Here is a 20,033-nt window from a genome sequence, read left to right on the forward strand (position 1 = left end):
AGTTTTGAAGCATGAAAACGCTTGAAACTACAGCTAGAGAAGTTTTGAAGCTTGGAAACGCTTGAAACTATTGCTAGATAAGCTTTGAAGCTTGGAATCGCTTGAAATTATTGCAAGAGAAGTTTTGAAGCTTGGAAACGCTTGAAACTATTGCTAGAGAAGTTTTGGTGCTTGAAAACGCTTGAAACTTTTGCTAGAGAAGTTTTGAAGCTTGGAAACGCTTGAAACTATTGCTAGAGAAGTTTTGAAGCTTGGAAACGCTTGAAATTATTGCAAGAGAAGTTTTGAAGCTTGGAAACGCTTGAAACTATTGCTAGAGAAGTGTTGGTGCTTGAAGACGCTTGAAACTTTTGCTAGAAAAGTTTTGAAGCTTGGAAACGCTTGAAACTATTGCTAGAGAAGTTTTGAAGCTTGGAAACACTTGAAATTATTGCTAGAGAAGTTTTGAAGCTTGGAAACGCTTGAAACTATTGCAAGAGACTTTAACGGGCGCTTCAATTAAACAAAGAGAGTAGTTACATCTATTGTGCGCGCCTTCGACAAACATTTGTTGGTTTACAGGACAAACTTTTATATAAATTTTCTAGACAAATACATACTGAAAATAATTAGACTAACGACGATTGCCTACTATTCAGCTCTTTTGTTACTGCGCACGCTCGTAATTAAAAAATATAAACTAACAAATTCGATTCTCACTTATCGTACACTTGAATCGATAAGAATACTTTCTATTTCTAGTCAAATATATCAGATATAAAAACATTAATTGTACCTCAGTCAGAAGATATTAACTTAAGAAAAAAAAAAAAAGTTCCAACCGTGTAAAATATCAACATATACTGGATGAACTGGCAGCAGACTGAGGACCGACCCCGTTATTAGACATGCAAATGGAGTGAACACAACTGAACCCAGTAATTATTAAAAGAAACACCAGGTGAATTAATATTTATCAAACTGAGTTGACGAATGTCCTACTTTGAAATGATACTATTCTCTTTTTTATTTTAATTTTTTTTTTTGAAATCTAAAAAAGAATCAAAATACACAGGTATCCAAATTGAATGGGGGATAACTAAAGTAAGATTTAAAAAAAAATAAAATTCTTTGTTTAATAACGTTATTTTTTTGATCACATCCTGTTAAATTAAAAAAGGATTATGAAAAAATCAGAAAAGTTAGAATTTTGCAGCATTAGAAACCTTGCAGGAAGGTAACCGGATGGGAAACAGTTTCTTGATTTCCGATATTATCTGTCGATATGTTAAAACTCAACCCGTCTTCCTATTGCATGATTTCCGCTGGGAAGTGTTTTTACCTACCCATGGACTTTAGTGAAAAGGTTTTACTCATGGACCCCCCCAACGAACACCCAAAAGCCTCGGCCTAAAACACTCAACGGATCATCCAAAACCAAATGATTTGCTTCTTTTTTTTTAATACTAGGGAATGGCGGATACGATGATCGTCTCCCTACTATGCTCACCTGTTCTTGACAAAGAAGGTCCTCTTAGTCATTTGACTAAGTCTAGGGTACTTCCAAAGAGGATTAGATTAGATAGATAATAAACGGGATGGGACCTAGGCCCCACGGCACCGCAGCCACAAGAGACTTATTGTGCCCAGCCCCTTCTTAGTTCTAGTAAGCGAACCCTCCCCTCCTAAAGAGGTTGAGGACTTTCCCTACTAGTTCTTTTTGCGCTACTATCTCCTTCGGCCTCAGCGTTCTAAAGGTTTCATAGCGCAAAACGCTCAATTGCAACGCAATCGAACAGCAGGTGAGAGGCCGTTTCCTCCTCTTCCTGACATAATCTGCACACAACGGTTCCGAGCTAATAAGCCCCACCTTGCGCAGATGCTTCCTGAACCTACCATGCCCCTGTGAATAGGCCTGTAATCAGAGTAATCTGATTTCTACCCAAGCACAGGGTCTCTTTGGTTCTTTGCTTACACAGCCAAGGCATCATAGTCTTGCTGTGTTTAACCTCTAGGACATATCACCCAGTTCTTTTCGTGCTCCCTCCAGATCCAATCTCTGAGAGTTGCACGAACCGAACCTCTGGTGATCCCCAGGACAGGCTCCAGACTCCAAAGAGGATAGGAGACTACTCCCTATTGACTAGAGACTATTCCCTATGGTTTCCTTGATCCGATGATATAGAAATGGCCAAAGAAACGATAGGGGAAGTCCTAAATTAGGCTCACTTACAACAAAATAGCATCTAATTTGAAGCGTTCTGTAAAATAGACGTCTTCTAATGAGGAAGTTCTATCCACTGAAGACTGAAAGAGCTTTCTTCAACCTCAATCCATCCATTTCCGTCCAGATCTTTTGCTTCCACTCCTTTCCATTTTCTAGTCCAATTCACTTTTTGGTAATTCGTCCATCCTTCATTCTGTAATAGCCAGATTTCCTTTTACTCTTCCAGAAATCTATATAGATCGTACAAACAAGTTCATTTCACAGCATATTGTTGGTGGTCTAGCCACAACTTTTGAGCTACTCTAAATCTTAAAAGATTGCCCAAAGAATCGGCGATGTGATTTAGTAAAAGATCACTGAGAAGTATTAGTTAGCATAATAATTTGTAAGTTGAATCTATTTCCTTCTATGAGCTACAAGCTTGCAAGGACTTGCAATATTTGAATCTACCATGTGCTTAGAATAAAATTAAAATATGAAAACATGAATCTAATAGAAATAATAAACATCTTCGGCTAAACACTCATCCAAATGTTGACTATAGTTTAAAAAACATTTAGTTTTAGTCTTTAAACATTGTAGTCTTAAAATTCCGTCCACGACACCTACATTGAGTTGGACGTAAAGCCTGAAAAAATAGCCAATTACTTTACTTTTAGTATTCTCTGAGCTGAGCTTAAAAAAAAGTTAATGTAAAAATATTACTTTATTAATTGTATCTTAACGTAAAAAACTTAATTCTGTAATTTTTTTGTTTTAAGTTTTTTTATTTTAAACTTATGAATATTTAATTATGTTTAATAACAGCTGGTCATTAAACAATAACAATGACATCATCTCATTTCTTATTTTAGGCAACTTACAAATATTAAATTAAAAAAAAAGATAGTTTTTTTTTTAAGACTTATTTTTATTTATTATGACAATCATACATATCTGTATATACATATAAATGTGTATGTTAATAATAAAAAAAATAATAATAATAGAAGTATGAAGGCCCTGAGGCTGCTGTGTCCACAGTTCTTTGACTAGACATACACACACGACTCTGGCGGGATGGAGAAAATTAAACGATTAGAGTGTGGAATGGAAACGTTCATCATTAGTTTGGTTAGAGTTGATTTGGTCGTACACACAGAAGAAAGGAAACAGCTACTGTATGTTGGTTTGTCTGTCAGTTCAACGCTTGTTAGCATGTATATTAAAGCTTCCTGTTCTTGTCGGAGAGAGAGAGAGATGAGAAAATATTGAGGAGAAAGAGGGGTCACCTGTCTAGCAGTGGTAGGAGAGTGTTTTCCATACAAGGGAAAATTTCATTTTTCTGTGGCATTTTCCACTGAGAAGGCGTGTGGTAGTCGATTAAAATTAGTCTCATCCACCCGTCTGAGAGTGTGAACAATATCAGGAAAATTCAAAATGATATTGTGTCGAACCTTATGAAAGAAAAGGTCCCGGAAAACCTTCAATTAAACGCGTTTTATTCATTTTCCTTTTTCTGTTCTCAGGTACCTGAGTTGAACACAACAGTTAAAAGTTGCGCTACAGACTCATGGCCAACCGAACAAGAAATTATGGTAAGCAGATAATAGATTTGACATTATTATTTAATTAATTTCAAATATTTTACCTTTTTTTTAAAAAAAATATATAATCGCTTGTTTGCTTCTGCCATAGTGGACTTAGCTGAAGGAGGTCAGACCATGTGATGATGGTCTTTTATTGAGTTGTCGAAATTTTCCTAACAAATAAAACATTAATGTAAAAAAGTTCAAGCTTCAGCCAAATAACTTTTATCATTCGACTTATCAGAATTAAATAAATTATTTAACGCAATCTACTATTATGTACGAGTACTCTCTTATTATATTAATAATGGTTATATTATATTATTACAATAGGATGAAAAAAATAAATGCCAGTTTTCAGTCGTAATACATTTATTATGCCGAGCTTTCGACCTAGAGACTAGGTCATCTTCAGGGCTAGTTTAGAAAGTAATATTTTACATTACAGGGTCCTGTCTGTCCATGAACAGACAAGACAGAAGACACACCAACCCTCTAATGATGTAAAACAGTATACTGTAAATTAGCCCTGAAGATAAGACCTAGTCCCTAGGTAGAAAGCTCCGGCATAATAAAGTTTATCATGACTGAAACTGGCATTAATTTTTCATCCTATTGAAACTATCATTCAGTCACCAAAAATAATGAACAGCTATTATATTATTACACTATAGTTATTTATTTATTTATAGATTCCTTTTATTTTAGCTGGAGGATAAATAAAAATAAATTATTTGTAAATAATATTAAATAAAAAAGATTTGATCTGCGTTTTGAAATTATCCTTAATCTATTTAATTTCTTAATTCAAATGAAATTCAATCTAATCCTCATTTTTCTTTTAAAATAAACTTATTTTATTCTCTTTAAATTTGTTTATTTATTGAGCATGATGCGGCACTTATTTGTGCATAAGCAGTATTTTTTTATTTAATCAATCAAAAATCAATAAAGGTAATTCCAATCAGACTTTTAAAAAAATGATATAAATATTCACCAAGTCCTATACAATTTTTTAAAATACCCTATATAAACGCTAGCCATGCTTAGAAGTATGCCGTCGAGAAGAATAAGCTACTGTTGAAATCTCCCATGAAATTCTTGTAGAATGTAAAACTCATTTTTTGAAAAAATATTCACTATTTATTAGCAATTCTAATCGATAATAACTTTTAATCACAAGTCTAGTCTAATTGTATCTAATTTTAAAGAATAAACTCGATGATGAAAACACATTCCATTTTTTAGGAAAAACTGGAAAAAAAAGAAGAAAATCTCTCCAAAGTGTTTTAAAATCTATCTCATAACCGCGCCACAAACATCATAGAAATAGACAAAATAGTTAATCCAACTATTAAATGATAAATCCAGGTGTTTAACATTTTTAGAATTACCTAGGCAATACTTGGATGGCTTTCAAAAATTATCTAGACAGCAATTTCGGGAATTCAAATCTGAGTTTAACATTGATTTAACAAAATATATTAAAACAAAACTGATGCCACCTTTCTTGATCTAAGACTACAATGTCCACATTTATTATTTAGAAACATTAATTGAATGTTCTAGTTTTATTTTATTCCATTTCATCCGATATATTCACCCATAAGTAAAGTCAAGCAGTTACCCTTGAAAAATATTGTTAAATGTAAAGAATAAAAGTAATCTATTACGATTTTTAATTACAACTTATTGAATTTATTTGAAAAGACATAGAATTTGCTAAATTTAAAACAATCACCAAAAATCATTAATACATATAAAAAATTGCTGACAAATGATTGAACAATTACCTTGAAGGGGAAAAAAAAGGGTACTTACTTGAGTAGGTATATGTGATAAACATTATTTACTTGGCTAGAAACAGATACGTTGCTACAACACCTATAGCGAAGAAGTTCTCGCCACTTTAAATTTGACTAAATTGTAAATTTAATAATTTCTAAACACTGATCATATTGTTAAGAATCCTAATTTTATTTTGGTAAATCAGATCTCATGTAAGTATAACTACTAAACTAATTTCACTTAAAAACTTTTAACAATATATAGATTAGATATCAGGGATTTGATAAATCCTAAAATTAATCTTTAAAGTTACTTACAAAAACCGTAAAGTAAGAACCCTTCTCTGTTAGGATTTCTCTTTTATAATTAATTAATGCTACATAATAATTCTTACGTTGTTTGAGAACCGTTACACATCCAAATGTGAGTAAAATATTTGGTAAGAAAGAGGTATAAGTTAAGACTTAAATCAGTGATAAGAAGCACTATTCTATTAAACAAGCTTTTTTCTAAGTACATACGTACTTAAATATCAATACATTTACGAAAATAGCTGGCTACTTACTCTTTTTAATATGAATAATCTATATCCTTAATTTCATATAAATCATAAGTATTCTTGTAAGTAATTGCTAAAATGCAAAGCATTCACTTAAAGGGGTAAATTTTTATTCAGGTGTAAATAAAATGTAACACATAAACACTTTACTTAATGCTTCACTCTGTAAATCCAACAAATTATATCGACAATAACAATACCTTAAAAAATCATTTAGGATTATAAAAAAGTCCACTCTGAAAGCAAAAAAAAAAGTACTCTAAAAACTAGGAATAAAATATAACCACAAATGATTAAAACCCTTTATTTGTACTTTTGTTTACAAAAAAATGCCATAAGAGTGCTCCACCTACTAGGCAGTAACAATAACCTCCGAATACGGTTTTTAATAAATAACCTTATTTTGTTTACCTTTTTGCCTTTCAAAAAAGAGTAATTTACTTCCACACTAATTAAAACCTTCCTTTGTTTACCTTGTGTTTATAGTGAATGCCACTAGGGCGCTCTCAAAACTGGAAAATTTAATTTTTTATTTAAAACAGTTCCAAAAAAGCTGGATTTGTATCAGGAAATAGATGTGCATAGGAGCTAAATTTGTTTTTTTTACCAAAAATAAATTTAAATATTACTATAATATGGAAATTAATGAAATAAAAGTATAGCATGCATTTTTTATGAATTCTAAAGTGAATTTATTATCTAATAATAAAATTAGTACTATTATAAATGCTTAAAAAGCAAATAAAGCAGTAAAATCTCATTATTAAACAACAATATAACTGAGTTTGAAAAGATTTAGTTATTTTCTTTAGCTAACATTTCTTACAAGAATCTTCCAATATATAAAATTAAAGAAGCAATAATTTATTTGAAAAATTGATTGGAAAAGGTTTTACTCAGATTAAAGAAGATGCAAAGCCAAAATTATGAGCCATTCATGATGGAAAGAAAAACGAAAATTAATCTGCTAGTTTTCTGTGTACATATTAAGGGATTTTTCCTTATTTAAACTACTTTGAATAATGTATTATAATAATTAATAAACCAGATGTAATAGAAACGAAACACTTTACGTTTAATTGATAATGTTAATACGTTAAACGTCATTAGTTTCATTTTTTCCACTTCATTAGGTAATACACTTAGTTTGTTTAATTGTTATTTTCGTAATTTATTAACAAAATCTGGCTTTTTACATGAATGAATAACTATAGAGTATATCTCATTTTATTTATTAATTTTTTCATGTACTGAAGGCTTTTTTCGTTACTAATTGCGGTTTTAAATATAGTATTGTGATCAGGCCTTGTTATCTAAATAATTTTCTGTAATACAAATAAAAATTCAGAGTTCAAAATACTGTTTATCTTTCCAATTTTATTGGTTACTAACTCTTTAGACAGAAAATCTTGTTTTTGTGTTTATACTTTCTGATGCAATTCTAAAATGCATTCCACACTGCTTCTCTAGCACAATTTACTACAGTTCAGCATTATAATGCAAAAATAAAATTCTTAATTTGAAGAGTTTTAATAAGGGTTATTAAAAGAATTCTCATCTGGAAGTGAATCTGTGATTCAATCAAACGACTATTTAAAATATATATTTTTTCAATTTTTCACTTTACACTTTGCACATTTGTACTTAAAAACTTTCATTGTCTAACTATAGAAAACAAGTTATGTTATCTTGCCAGCTACAACAGTTTACATGTTTTAATTACTATTTTTTATGCAGAGCTTGAATAGTTAAACAGTTAGATAAACAGTTCACAATAAGTCGGTCTGTGATGTTGGTCATGTCGGTCAGTCTATGACAGAATTATAATTTATTAACAGAACACAGCAAACATATTTATAAAAGAGCAGCTTATAAATTGAATTTAAATGATAACGAGATGATTTTGAATGATTAATATAACAAATAAAAAGATTTAGGTAATACAATCGATTCTGTTTTTACATGAGTAACATTTTGTGGATTTAAAAACAATATTAAATAATTGTAATTTATTTAAAGAAGTATCTCTTTTGTATTTAGGGGGTAGTAATTGATAAAAAGATCAATAAACTTTATTATAAATATGCACAATGATTACAAAGATGAAATTTCAATTTGTAATAACATTACTACCTTCACAACATAGTATACGTAAAGCTTAGGACGGGAAGGCTAGAGTATGCAGGGAAAAAGGAGAGGAAAAACCAGCAGCTAGTGGAGAAAGAGAAGGATATGTTTGAGTCTTTTGCGTCTATAGGGATCATAGGTAGTAGCTATGATGTGGCAGAGTGGGTTAGAATGACTAGAGTGGAAAAGAGTTTTAGCAGACGGTTTTGGATAAAGGAGTGTACGGGGATAGTGGATGCAGTGGAGAGTCCAGTACGTCAAGGTGAGTCTGTCGCAAGACGAGAAGGAATTACTTTAGTGTTGTCTGTAGTTTCTTGATGTTACTGCTACAGTTCAGGCTCCAGGTAGAGTAGGCGTAGAGTGGCATCAGTCTAATGACCACTTTGTAGAGGAGGAATTTGTTTGGGTACAGTCATCATCCAGTCTCGTGAGAGTAAAAGTAGAGTCTTGGTGGTCAGTTAACTGGAGTTCACTTTCTCCTGAACGTAAGCAGTTGTCCAAAGTTAAGCCCTAAGTAGTTGACGTGGTTAAACCATTGGATCACGAGTATTGTCAGAGAAAAGATCTGCATTTAGTAAAAAATATGGAATTAGTTTAGTCATGGTTTATCTTTATTTTCCATTTGGTGCTGTATTTAGTTGGTTCGTCTATAGATAAAGTAAGTCTGTTGGCGATGGTGACGATTCTCCATGATGACGTGTGTAAAGCCACGTCATTAGCATATAGGGCAAAATTTACATTAAGGGAGAAGATTTATGTATGTGATGAACAGAGTAGGACCTGCTGCGATTAGATAGGAGTATGAAGAGGCAGAGTTTAGATGGATGACAGACTTTTTGTTGGAGACTGGGATAGTAATTGTCCCTTATGTTAGTAGTACAATATCAAACTTCTTCAAAGAAGTCTCTTGAATCTGTGATACTTCATTGGATAGAAGAATTGAAAAGAAAGAAAAAAACATTGAGGAACACATGTACCTACAATTTGGAACAAAAGGGAAGGTATTCGCTCAGTGATTAGTGTGTTCTGGATTCCAACGCAGAGATCCCGGGTTTGAATCCAGCTGCTGGCCATTTTCTCTTCCTAGAAGCTTCTTGTCCTCACTGTTCGGTGATGAGTAGTGTTCGACTGCTGAGTGGACACTGTAAATGATGCAATTATCTTTATCAGTAAATAATTTTTATAATCATTCTTAAAGGACTTATTTCAAAGAAAACACTTGTATTTGAAGCTTGGCCTTTAGTTTAATCAGAATAGTTCATTTCACATCACTTGGTAAGGCACAACACTACGATTAAATCATCTAGCAGCTATCCGAAAATGGGTAAATATCATTAAGGGCAGCATTTTCAACAATATTTAAAGATTTGACTTTCTCTTTTTGGAAAACCTAGCCCTTAAACATCATAAGGGGCAATGAAACTATTGTTTCTCAATAACTGGAAGATCAGATACTCGTCATTTGGTCACGTTTACATTATTCTGCCCAAAATCTTTAACCCAAAAAAATTGTAAACGCATAATTTCAAAAAATATTGTTTTATTTTAACTTTTAAAATGAGATGATTATATAAATTTTTTACCACCAATTATCAACTTTGTTTTATTATTTAACTTTACCTTTGTATCCATTATTTTGAGATTCTCTCATTACACAACTTAATTGAAGATTCCTCGATGATTGAATTAATTCCAGGACAGCTTAATTGAATTAATCCTGGAAACAGAATATTGAACATTAAATTATATGGGTTAGTAAGCTGAGTAAAATGCTATTAAATTGGACATATAAATGTCCAGGAAAAGACTAGAAATATCACTTCATTTACTCCTGTGTACATGAAAAAGACTTCTTACTAAGAACTGGAAGAATTTGTCGTAAATATTTGTTTTCATTGTTGAAAATAGGTTTTATTATAACTCTTTCTGACATAACTGTTGATAAATTGGGTTAAAATATAAACTCTTATAGCATGCTTTAATGGAAATTATTTCTTTCAAATTCAGGTCTTTATTATTTGATATGAGATATGATGATGCTCAAAAACTTTAATTGGCACCATTATGTTCATAAAACCACAAATCACTAAACTTTGATTACCTTTTCAATAAGCTTAGAACTGTTTTATTGTGTTCTTTAGCAGTTAAGGCACCCAAATATTCTTTTAAAAAAAATCGAATGCCATCCACAGAAGAATGTTCTAAATCAATCTGTGGCTGACAAACTTCAAAATGAGTTGTGAGAATCATCTTTTTTGTTAGTCTAATAGATGATACCTTTTCTTTTTAACTTGGTTAGAATGTTACCCCAATATCTCTTCTATTATCAGGGAAATAAAAGTCTCGTATTTGCGATGGCAACGCTTTCAAACAAAGGTCATTTCATCAATCACCTGTTTAAAATGTAGGGCACTAGATTAACTAATCCTATATTGTAGAGGTGTTAACTGAACGTACAGTGCCCAATAAGCAGATTAGATCCTAGAATAATCTGATTCCTTACTAATTTAACCCTTTGCACACGAATTCCTTTTTGTATTTGGGGAACTAGCAACTCGCCGTGTTTGCAAACATATTTATTAGAAGGATATATTTAAATCACAGCTGTATTTATAATATCGCTGCCTGAATAGGAGGAACGTAATTCAAGATCTTCAATTTTTATCTTATTTGATGAAGTGCAAAGGGTTAAGAGTTGTTCCCTAAGTTCTTTCTAATTTGGCACACTTTTAGCATAATCCTCTTACCTTGTTTGATCCCTGGAATGAAATTGAGCTTCATTATTTGTCGTCTGTTCCTTCTTAAAACTCTTTCGCAAAGTGCCCTTGGCAAAGACAAGTCATTCACTTAACTTCGAAGTAACTTCATGATCCCTGATACTATCACATCTCAGCACATGTTATACAAATTATATACGAAAAAAGTATTAGGAAATGGAACTGTTATAGCCCATTTAATCAAATTTTAAAAGTTTTAAACTGAAGAAAAACACATTTCGAGAACACTTAATGAATCTTTAATTTGATCTAATGTCGGTTTGTAGTAAACTTATCATTCTTTTAGTTACTAAAAATTATTCTGAATCTGTAAATAGTTAACAATTAGATAAATGATATAAAGTACTTACTTGAATACAAACTATAGTCTTATTTCAAAGTACTAACCATCTTTTTACTACTTAAATTCGGTTAGCTCATTTATGTATGTATTTTAAAATGTATTTATACCATAATCGTATTCTAAAACAAATTTTACTTAGTACACTGACAAATCAATCACATTTTCATTTACTTCTTAAAATAAAATAAAAATATAACAATAAAAACCTACCCTCTTAGTCTATAACATAGATGAAAACAAATGGAGCTCCTTTAACGTTCTATCTCCTGATACAAATTTCAATTTTTTTGAAGGTTTTGAAAGATAATTCACATTTTACTGTTTTGGTTGCGCTCTAGTGGCGATTTCTGCAAACTCAAATGTAATAAGAGAAGGTTTTATTTAGTAATATTTGCTAAATATATAAGGTTATAAATATACTGATATTTGCTTGTGAAGTAAATTTTTTCGTAAACTGCATTAGTTTAATTTTTATTGTTCATTTCAAGTTTGCCCAAACAGTAACTTTTACAAGGAGACTGACTGCATTTTGCTGAATAATTTTTTTTTTTTTTTTGAAAGAATATTTGCGTTAGTAATGTGGTTTTAGAAATTGCTTGCCTTTATCTTTCTAAAATTGCGCTAAGACTGATTATTGGGTGTTATAGAAGTGTTGTCCTTAAATAGTGGAGTGATTCCTTGCTGTTGATTTTATGAACTTCAATGTTCAGTTTAATTAATGCTTCAGCATATTGTGAGTATTTAATAGTCTCAAAAAATTAATAATATTAATTTCAAGTTTTATGGTATAATTTTTAGCCTAGGACCCATCCAATCTTCATCTCACATGATACTATGTATGGGTGTAAAAATGATGTCGTACACTCACTCCTCCACGTTCAGTGCCTGTGAGTTGGTGCCCAGCGAAGGGGGAGATAGAATGTTAATACAATTAGAGCTACAAGGCCCCAAGGACAGCAGGCGCCAATTACCTTCTGGAATGTTGTAGGTACCAGTGACAACCCACCCTTCTTCTCCAGCTAGTTACCGAGTTAATCCCTTACTTGGGATTTATGTTCACAATTCATCAATCTCTCTTTCATCTAAGCTTGCAGAATCATTCAATAGAATTTTATTCCAATATTATTGTCTGTAAAAATCTGAAAACAATTTTTGTCTAACTTGTCTTGGATCATGATAAGAGGGAAATGAAATATTTTATTTGTGCTTACCTTCTTCTGTGAATGCTTACTTTTAGGGGCATGTGTTGGTGAAGTGGGTGGTTATGAAGCTAGTGATAGATTCCATAAGAATAGATTAGGAAGCTGGAGATCCTCAGTTCATGTGTAAGCCATTTTTTTTTGTTTCAAGAAATATTACTAGTTAAGTGTACCCTTTCTTGCCCGACTTTGACACCTAATTTGATAGTTGGACGTTAAGCCTCGCCAGTGAAATATAGGCGATGACTTTGCTATACTTGAAAAGCATTTGTTACCATATCTTGCTAGCAAAAATATAAAATAAAGCTAAAAACAACTTAACACTACCTCATTTGATTAACCTGATTCTTTTCTGCCCCTTAATTGATATCATTTTTTTTTATTGTAGTTGCCTCCAATTATAGAACTTATACTTCTATTTAATTTGTCATATTGAGCTTTCTTACCAGTTCTAGCAGTTTCTTTTCATTATGTACCTTTCACATTTTTAATACAACTTGTCATTTACTATGTTATTCTTTTTAAAACTTAATTTTTTGTATTCCTTTGAAAAAAAAATTCTGTGAAAGAGAAAATTATCAAATGCCAGTAAACAACAAGCAAATAAATGATAATATTATACTTTATTAAAAATAATTACAAAGAAAATAAAGTAAAATACAAAGAAAAAAGTAAATAAGTTTTCCTGGGCACCAATAAATAAATACATTATGTAATGACTAAACTAAAAACTAAACGTATAAAAGATAACATTTCTTTGGCGATATGTTGAAAGATTTCTGGAGTACTCAGCCAAATATACTCTGATCTACTATTTTCATAATCAGAGGGCGTCAGAACACGTATTGTCGATTAAAAAAAATAAAATAAATCGATCAATTAAGGGAAAATCTAAGTCCACTAAGTCGAAAGAAAGAATACATACAGAAAAACAACAAATACCCTAATTTCACTTAAAAGAAGAAGACGACGACGAAAAATTTTTTTGTACTGGTCATGTTATTTAACAATAATGATGATACTGAAATAAATGGATGGAAAGAGAGGGAGCAGCAAGAGAAGAACTTTTGGAGGCTCTCTTTCTCCCAATTTAATTCTTTGAAAAGAGGAAAGAAGAGAGATAGCTGTGTGTGCACAGAAGAGAAGAGAGAGCAAAGAGAAGAAGCAGCAGCTAGACAGAACACATGGTAATTGACGGCTTCAACCTTACAACAATATCCACGTCTGGAGTAATGATGCCTGCTACGTCACTCGCCCAACCCCCCCATCCTGGTCAATCAACCAGTACATAATAATACTATTCAGAAATGATCGTACTTACATACAAGAACCGAGATGATCACTCAAACTTAAATTCAATATTATATTCTCTTCACCTGGTTTGATTTTTCTAGTTTCCAAATTCGTTCACCATTCAAATCGAAACTGTAGATAGATAGATTAAGCTAGGGCGGCCTCATGGCCTACGCCACTGCGACCCCTTTGGATCTATTGTGGCTCCCCTCACTCTAAAGTTCACCCTCCAAACCCGTCCTTTTAATCAGACTCTTAATTCTGAAGAGCTGCTCTTGGGTAAAGCTTACAGGCCTTGGTTTTTCCTCCCTGAGTAGTAACATATTTAGCCATACAAGCCCCTCGCACTGACACAGTACATGCAGTGCCATTTCCTTTTTCTCTTCATGACAGAACCTACAAAGGCTATCATCCGCCAGGTGCCCATGCGATGCATGTGTTTTCTGAGCCTGCAGTGGCCAGTTTATAGGCCTACAATCATCCTTATAGCCCCACGGCCTTGACGGATTAATTCTGCAGACAGCCAATCGAAACTGTAAATATGATTCTTCTTGGCTCTTCGTCCGGTGATAGCACACTACTACGTGCATATTAATAGTCTAGTGAACACAATATAAAGAGCATTAGAATATCCTATCCAAGGGCAAGCGGCTGAATATATTCCCTTGCAGATAACAAGCGACTAATTTCTTGGTATAGAAGTTACGTTAGCACAAAACCTGGTCTACACCAGATACTTTATTATTATCGTCTGTAGACAGGAAATAAGCTCTACTACATTTAAAGCCAACCTGGTTAATGAACGTCCAAAATCGGGGCCAGGGATGCTGCGACGGATAAAAACAAAAATACTATCCACCACTGCTGACCTAACCGCAGATTATAAATGTTAATCTGATTACCGTAGATAAAAGAAAATAATAAATTTTTGAATTTAGCTAGGCATAGATTGCCTACACCCACCTTATAATCTCATGCTTGTTACGCGCAGTATAGGCAGTGTATCCCATATATATGCCATCAACGACATATTCTTCACGAGCTATATAGGTAGAGGCGGATTTGGTACAGCAGTTTGCTGTGTAGACCATTAATTCGAGGCACGCGTAAACCCTAATTTTATATAACTCACAAAGATATGAACAGTAAAAAGAATAAATGTTACCCACAAACCCCTATTTCGTGATACCTAAGTTGATTGTGATAAAGATTATTACAAAAAAAATAAGCAATTAACTATTTTATAAATTTCTTATTTGTATTACTTTTCTCATTATGTCTAAACTAATTTAACCAACAACAACAATAATAATATTAAAAAAAAGTAGTTTAAATTTTATTTTAAAACAAAAATTGTAATACTTATTTAAAACGATCTCTTACAGTTAACGAAAATTACGTGCAATAAAATTAAATATACACCTATATAGAAAAGATTTGGTTTAGATATATTTAAAAATTTAATATATTGCAGTCACGCTTTACTTCTTAAACATAATCACAGTTATTAGAAATTATTTAATATTATAATCTTTTTAAATTTAACGACCCTACTTACTTATCTAGGTTATTAGTTAATAATACAATGTATTATACTCTTATATATAATTGTATACTACGTATTATATTGTAAATATAATTATTATCATACATTGCGATTCTAACAATTACTTATATTTTCTTTTTTTTTTACATTTTCTTCTTAAAAGAAAATATTCAAATTTTTACAGATTAGCGAGAGACTGAATTTGGACCAGAAATACAGTTTTGAGATAATCTAGGTTTAAAAAAAAAAGTGGCATATGTCTAAAGGGTTTTTTTTTTTTTTTTTTTGAGATTAGTTTACCTCAAAAATACAAAATTTTTGTTTTAGTTTTGCACTACTTTCTGAGAGTTTTGGCAGGAAGTTAACGATTTGTATCCATCAAACGGTAGTTTCCACTCGAACCACTTCGTCAGAGAAAATCTCGGCATTCCTGGGTATCTCAGGATTAAAACAGGAACAAAATTTACACCAACCACCTAAACAATAGATAGATAATACAATGTATATAGATACATATAAAATGCAGATAGATAATATAGTGGCCTTTAAAGATAATTAGTGCAATTATTAGGGGCAATAATTTGGATTTAGCGAACCTATATTTATACTCAAATACTGATATAAAGGAAGTTATGATAGAACTTAAAGGTCGCAGTGGTTTTGGCTTATAGTCACATCCTTTTATTATCTAAAATGTACCCCCTTTAATGGGTGTTTTTTGCCTTCACTGTTTTTTATATTTAATTCAAAAACAAATCCAAAGACATCACATCACTTGGTACATTTCATTACAAACGTGATAAAGTACAACTTTGATTGGTAACCATTTCCAAATTTACTTCTGGAAGAACGAGGTGGTTAGACAGGCTTACTTCTTAACTGCCACTATAGAGAAAAATTAAATGTATTAAAGTTAAGTATTAAATGTTACAGAAATTCATAATTGTAAGTCAATTCGTTGTGAACTGTAGAAAAAGCAGTCGAGAGAATATACATTCTAGATTTATACAGTAACAAAATCTTCCAAACAAACTTCACCATTTAGACTCGCACTGACACTTGCGAGGAGCTCCTTTAGTAGAACTGTTAGGTCCAGCTAATTTGCATATAACACAAACCCTGATGATGCTCGCAGAGATGTACAAAATCCATGAGAATGTTGGCTAGTTTAAGGGTATACTGGAAGAAAAGAAACGCTTCAGCCTAATTTGTTATTAAGCTTGTTCCATCAGGACAATCCACTGATTGGTTAATGTTGTGTGAAGCATGAGCAATAAGAGTTTGGTGTACCAATGAAACCTAAATAAATTCTCAAATTGTGATTTGTGAATGATCAGAACGGTTACAGAACTAAACCATACACTAACAGGTCTGCACATGCGAGTAAGCCGCAATCATATGCCTTATTTACAGAAAGATTATAAACATGTTACTAAAATTTTATCAGGCATTTGCAAAGTAATTAAAGCGTTCCAACAGAACCAAAGTTTAACCAGAATTAAAACCATTACAAATTCTATATAAATTAAAAAGCACGCCTTAAAATTCCAATAACAAATAAATCAGCGAATTCTATAACTGGCCAAAACAACAATAAATAGATTGTTCATAATCGATGTAGAATTAAGAAAAAAGATTGGGTCTAAAATTGGAGTGAGCCAATTAAAACTGTGATGAGTAAACATTAAAGAATGTTTTATAATTTATTTTTATTTATTTATTTTTTTTAATAAATTGTTAATGGAAGTTTGGCCAGAGAAAATGAGAGGAGCCCATCTCCAAAGAAAGGGAATGATCGAGAGAGAGAGAGAGAGAGACAACTGAAATAAATGGGCACATAACATTTTTGCTAATGACCTTGACGGTGGCACAAAACAAGCAAAAAGGGCCCATACGAACACAAGACTTCTCTGTTCTATCTTCTTCATGTTTAGGCTGGCTAGACTGTTTTCAGTTGGCGCCAGTATTCATTTGTTGTTGTTCTTGGAGTTGGGAGTTGGTTACACCAAGTAAAACTGTGTCTGTATTACACACTTACACATTACGTATTATCGTAGTATATTTTCATTGTCTCTTCTTCTTCTACTTCGTTCACACATATCTTCATCTTATCTCTCTCAGTTGTTCGCAAACACCACACATACGTACATGTTGATTACTCTTCCTCATATTCTTCTGGGTTTTTAGCTACTTTACTTTAATACGCTTTGTTTTGTTTCATTTTGGGTTCAATACTAATTTTACTAAATGATTAAGCAGAAAAGGTTGCTATGTGAATGATTACTAATTACAGGACACGGCTTTATGAAAGGAAAGTGAGGGTTAAAGACCTTTAGTAAAATGTAAAGGTACTTCAAGAGAATTGAAGGTCATAACCATTGATTAAAAAAAAGTACCGAAGATAGGGAAGAAGTCTTGCAGAGCAATCTCTTTCTTAGATCGAAAAATCTTCAGAAGAACAGCAATAGCAAGCAGGATGGATATTCGAGTCAGAAGAAGCGTCAAGAAATGAGCAAGTATGCGAAAATTCACATAACTTCAAAAATTTTCCACACAAACGTGTAAATACCAAAAATTCCAAGCCTCTGGATATGCGTTAATTAAGTGGAAAGAAGAAGTAGAAGAGACGAGAGTATGAAATTAAAAGGGATCACGGTAAATGTCCGGCATCCAAGTTAGTGTCATCGAAAAGATCGAAGAAGATAGGGGAGAAGTGGCTGGGAAAACCACTATTTTGAGTGGGATGCCAGAGTCGTATTGTAACGCCAGAATAAGGTGACATTAGGTGTGAGAAGAAGGTCAAGATTAAAAATTGGAGGAAACTATGAGAAAAAAGAGGGACAAATTGATGAAGAAGAAGAAGCTGGTCCAGGATCGCTCTCTATACAAACAAACCCCCGACACTACTTATGCAAGAAATCTAAGTTAGGAGATGAGATATAAATATTTATTAATGAGGCTTAGATCACGCTGTTAATCTAAACAGGACGCACTTTCATTTTGATTTTATGTTATTTTCTTAATCGTAAATAAAACATAACGTCATGTTTTAAAGTTTATTAAAAAATTAAAATAAAAATCTAACGTAAACCCTCCATAAAACTTTTTTACGCTACGAATCTTAAGGAAACTCCCTAAAAACTTCAAATACTAAATATGATATAGAACTTGAATAGGTTCATTGTAATATAATACTTCAAAGGAATCATTTCCAACCCACAGCCTCCGTAAAAATTACATTTTCAAACAAAAGGATTATTATTCAACTATGTAGACAATATACATACATACCCTAGATAGATAGATTAAACTAGGGCGGCCTCAAGGCCTATGACGCCACTGCTGCGACCCCTTTGGATCTATTGTGGCTCCCATAACTCTAGAGCTCGCCCACCAAAGACTCCTAATTCTGGAGAGCGACTCTTGGGTAAAGCTCACAGACCACCTCGGTTTTTCCTTCCCGAGAAGTACCGTCCTTAGCCAATACATACCCTAAAATGATGTCATTTAAATGATCCAATCTTCTGGCTAAGATTTTCTTCAAATTCGGAATTCCATCTCATTTAATTCTTAGTAATATTACGTAGGTGGGTAACACCCATACAATTCAGCGAAATAGCATTTTATGAGATCGTCTGCCACGAACTCAATTTTCCTAGAAAATAAAAAAGGAAAATAGTTTTTTTGAAACAATTCACAGATTTATATATTAATCAGTTAATAAATTTAAAAATATTAAAGAAGTTTTTATTTTATTCTTCTAAAATTCCGTGAGAACCTTAGAACAGGTGCAATCAGTTTTCTAAAATTCATCGTTCTTTTCAAGGTAATTCTTTACGATCACTGTGTCCTCTTATTTAAAAGCTAGGAATCAGGTGTTATAGTATACATAAGATTGTTTCATTGTCTGGAATAAAAAGAAAAAAATGGGAAGAAAGCAAAAAAAAAAAAAAGATGGATATTGACAGTATACTATAAAAATCCCTATTGTGTTTTGTACAGCTCTCAAAAGTGGCGTGTAGTTAACAGTTTAAGAAAGGTTATACACAATGTTAGGTTAGATGGAAGAATAGTGTAAAGTGAAGAAGAAATGAAGGACTGAGGAGGGGGAGTTGAAGTGAAATCATTCCGACAAAGATGACCGAAAGAACTGAACCCCTGGTTCTCTCTCTCTCTCTCTTTGGAAGCTAGGCTACCAGACACATACACAGTTAGTTTGACAATAGATACAGTAGAAACGTGGGAGTGTAGAAGAATTTGGCACCACGGCCTATTGTATTTAAGAAAAGTTTTAGTATGTGTGACAATTTGTTCTACATCGAACATATGTTAGACAAGTGTAAAGATATTTTTTTTTGTTGTTGTTGTTTCCTTTTGCCCTCTGCATTATATTGTTAGACAAAATCTGTTAAGACTACCTGAATATGTTTGCTGCCTTATCTTCCCTCAAATAGTTTTTATTTTTCTTGTAAAAATTTCCAAAGATTGTTCATCTCATATTTCCAATAAGCTCTCCTCTTCCTCCTCCCTGTTACCTGTTCGTCTAGGGAAGTATAGGGTTGGGGTATGGCTCCAATAATCAGCTGTGATCTTCCTCCTCAGCACTTTAAAATGATTTACTTATTTA

At 32.4% G+C, this 20,033-nt stretch overlaps 1 protein-coding gene and 2 long non-coding RNA genes across 25 annotated transcripts in view; 1 reads left to right on the top strand and 2 right to left on the bottom strand.

Annotated features, from left to right (window-relative positions):
• Sp1 (transcription factor Sp8) overlaps window positions 1–20,033 on the top strand; it is a 251,211-nt gene that overhangs the window by 217,884 nt on the left and 13,294 nt on the right. For all 13 annotated transcript variants that reach the window (XM_074125737.1, XM_074125744.1, XM_074125739.1 and 10 more), the window contains one exon: window positions 3,715–3,783. In XM_074125737.1, the coding sequence (XP_073981838.1) occupies window positions 3,715–3,783 (69 nt within the window). The remainder of the gene's footprint in view (window positions 1–3,714; window positions 3,784–20,033) is intronic.
• On the bottom strand, window positions 8,752–11,695 carry LOC141453031 (uncharacterized). Of its 2 annotated transcripts, XR_012457749.1 has the most exons (5): window positions 11,579–11,695; window positions 11,413–11,487; window positions 10,996–11,332; window positions 9,869–9,965; window positions 8,752–9,390 (listed from the first exon to the last, which is right to left on the bottom strand). It is a non-coding gene; the product is annotated as an uncharacterized lncRNA (long non-coding RNA). The 2 variants fall into 2 exon arrangements; XR_012457748.1 differs by lacking the exon at window positions 11,579–11,695 and having other exon boundaries at window positions 11,413–11,572.
• LOC141453030 (uncharacterized) overlaps window positions 14,359–20,033 on the bottom strand; it is a 41,006-nt gene continuing 35,331 nt past the window's right edge. For 2 of the 10 annotated variants that reach the window (XR_012457744.1, XR_012457743.1), the window contains exons 9-10: window positions 19,825–20,010; window positions 15,900–19,061 (exon numbers count right to left, since the gene is read on the bottom strand). This is a non-coding gene — a long non-coding RNA (uncharacterized lncRNA). The other 8 variants (XR_012457740.1, XR_012457738.1, XR_012457742.1 and 5 more) reach the window with 8 other exon arrangements.

The sequence above is a fragment of the Rhodnius prolixus genome, unplaced genomic scaffold (genome assembly GCF_049639745.1).
Source record: "Rhodnius prolixus isolate KJV_2025 unplaced genomic scaffold, Rpr scaffold_3, whole genome shotgun sequence".
Taxonomy (NCBI): Eukaryota; Metazoa; Arthropoda; class Insecta; order Hemiptera; family Reduviidae; genus Rhodnius; species Rhodnius prolixus.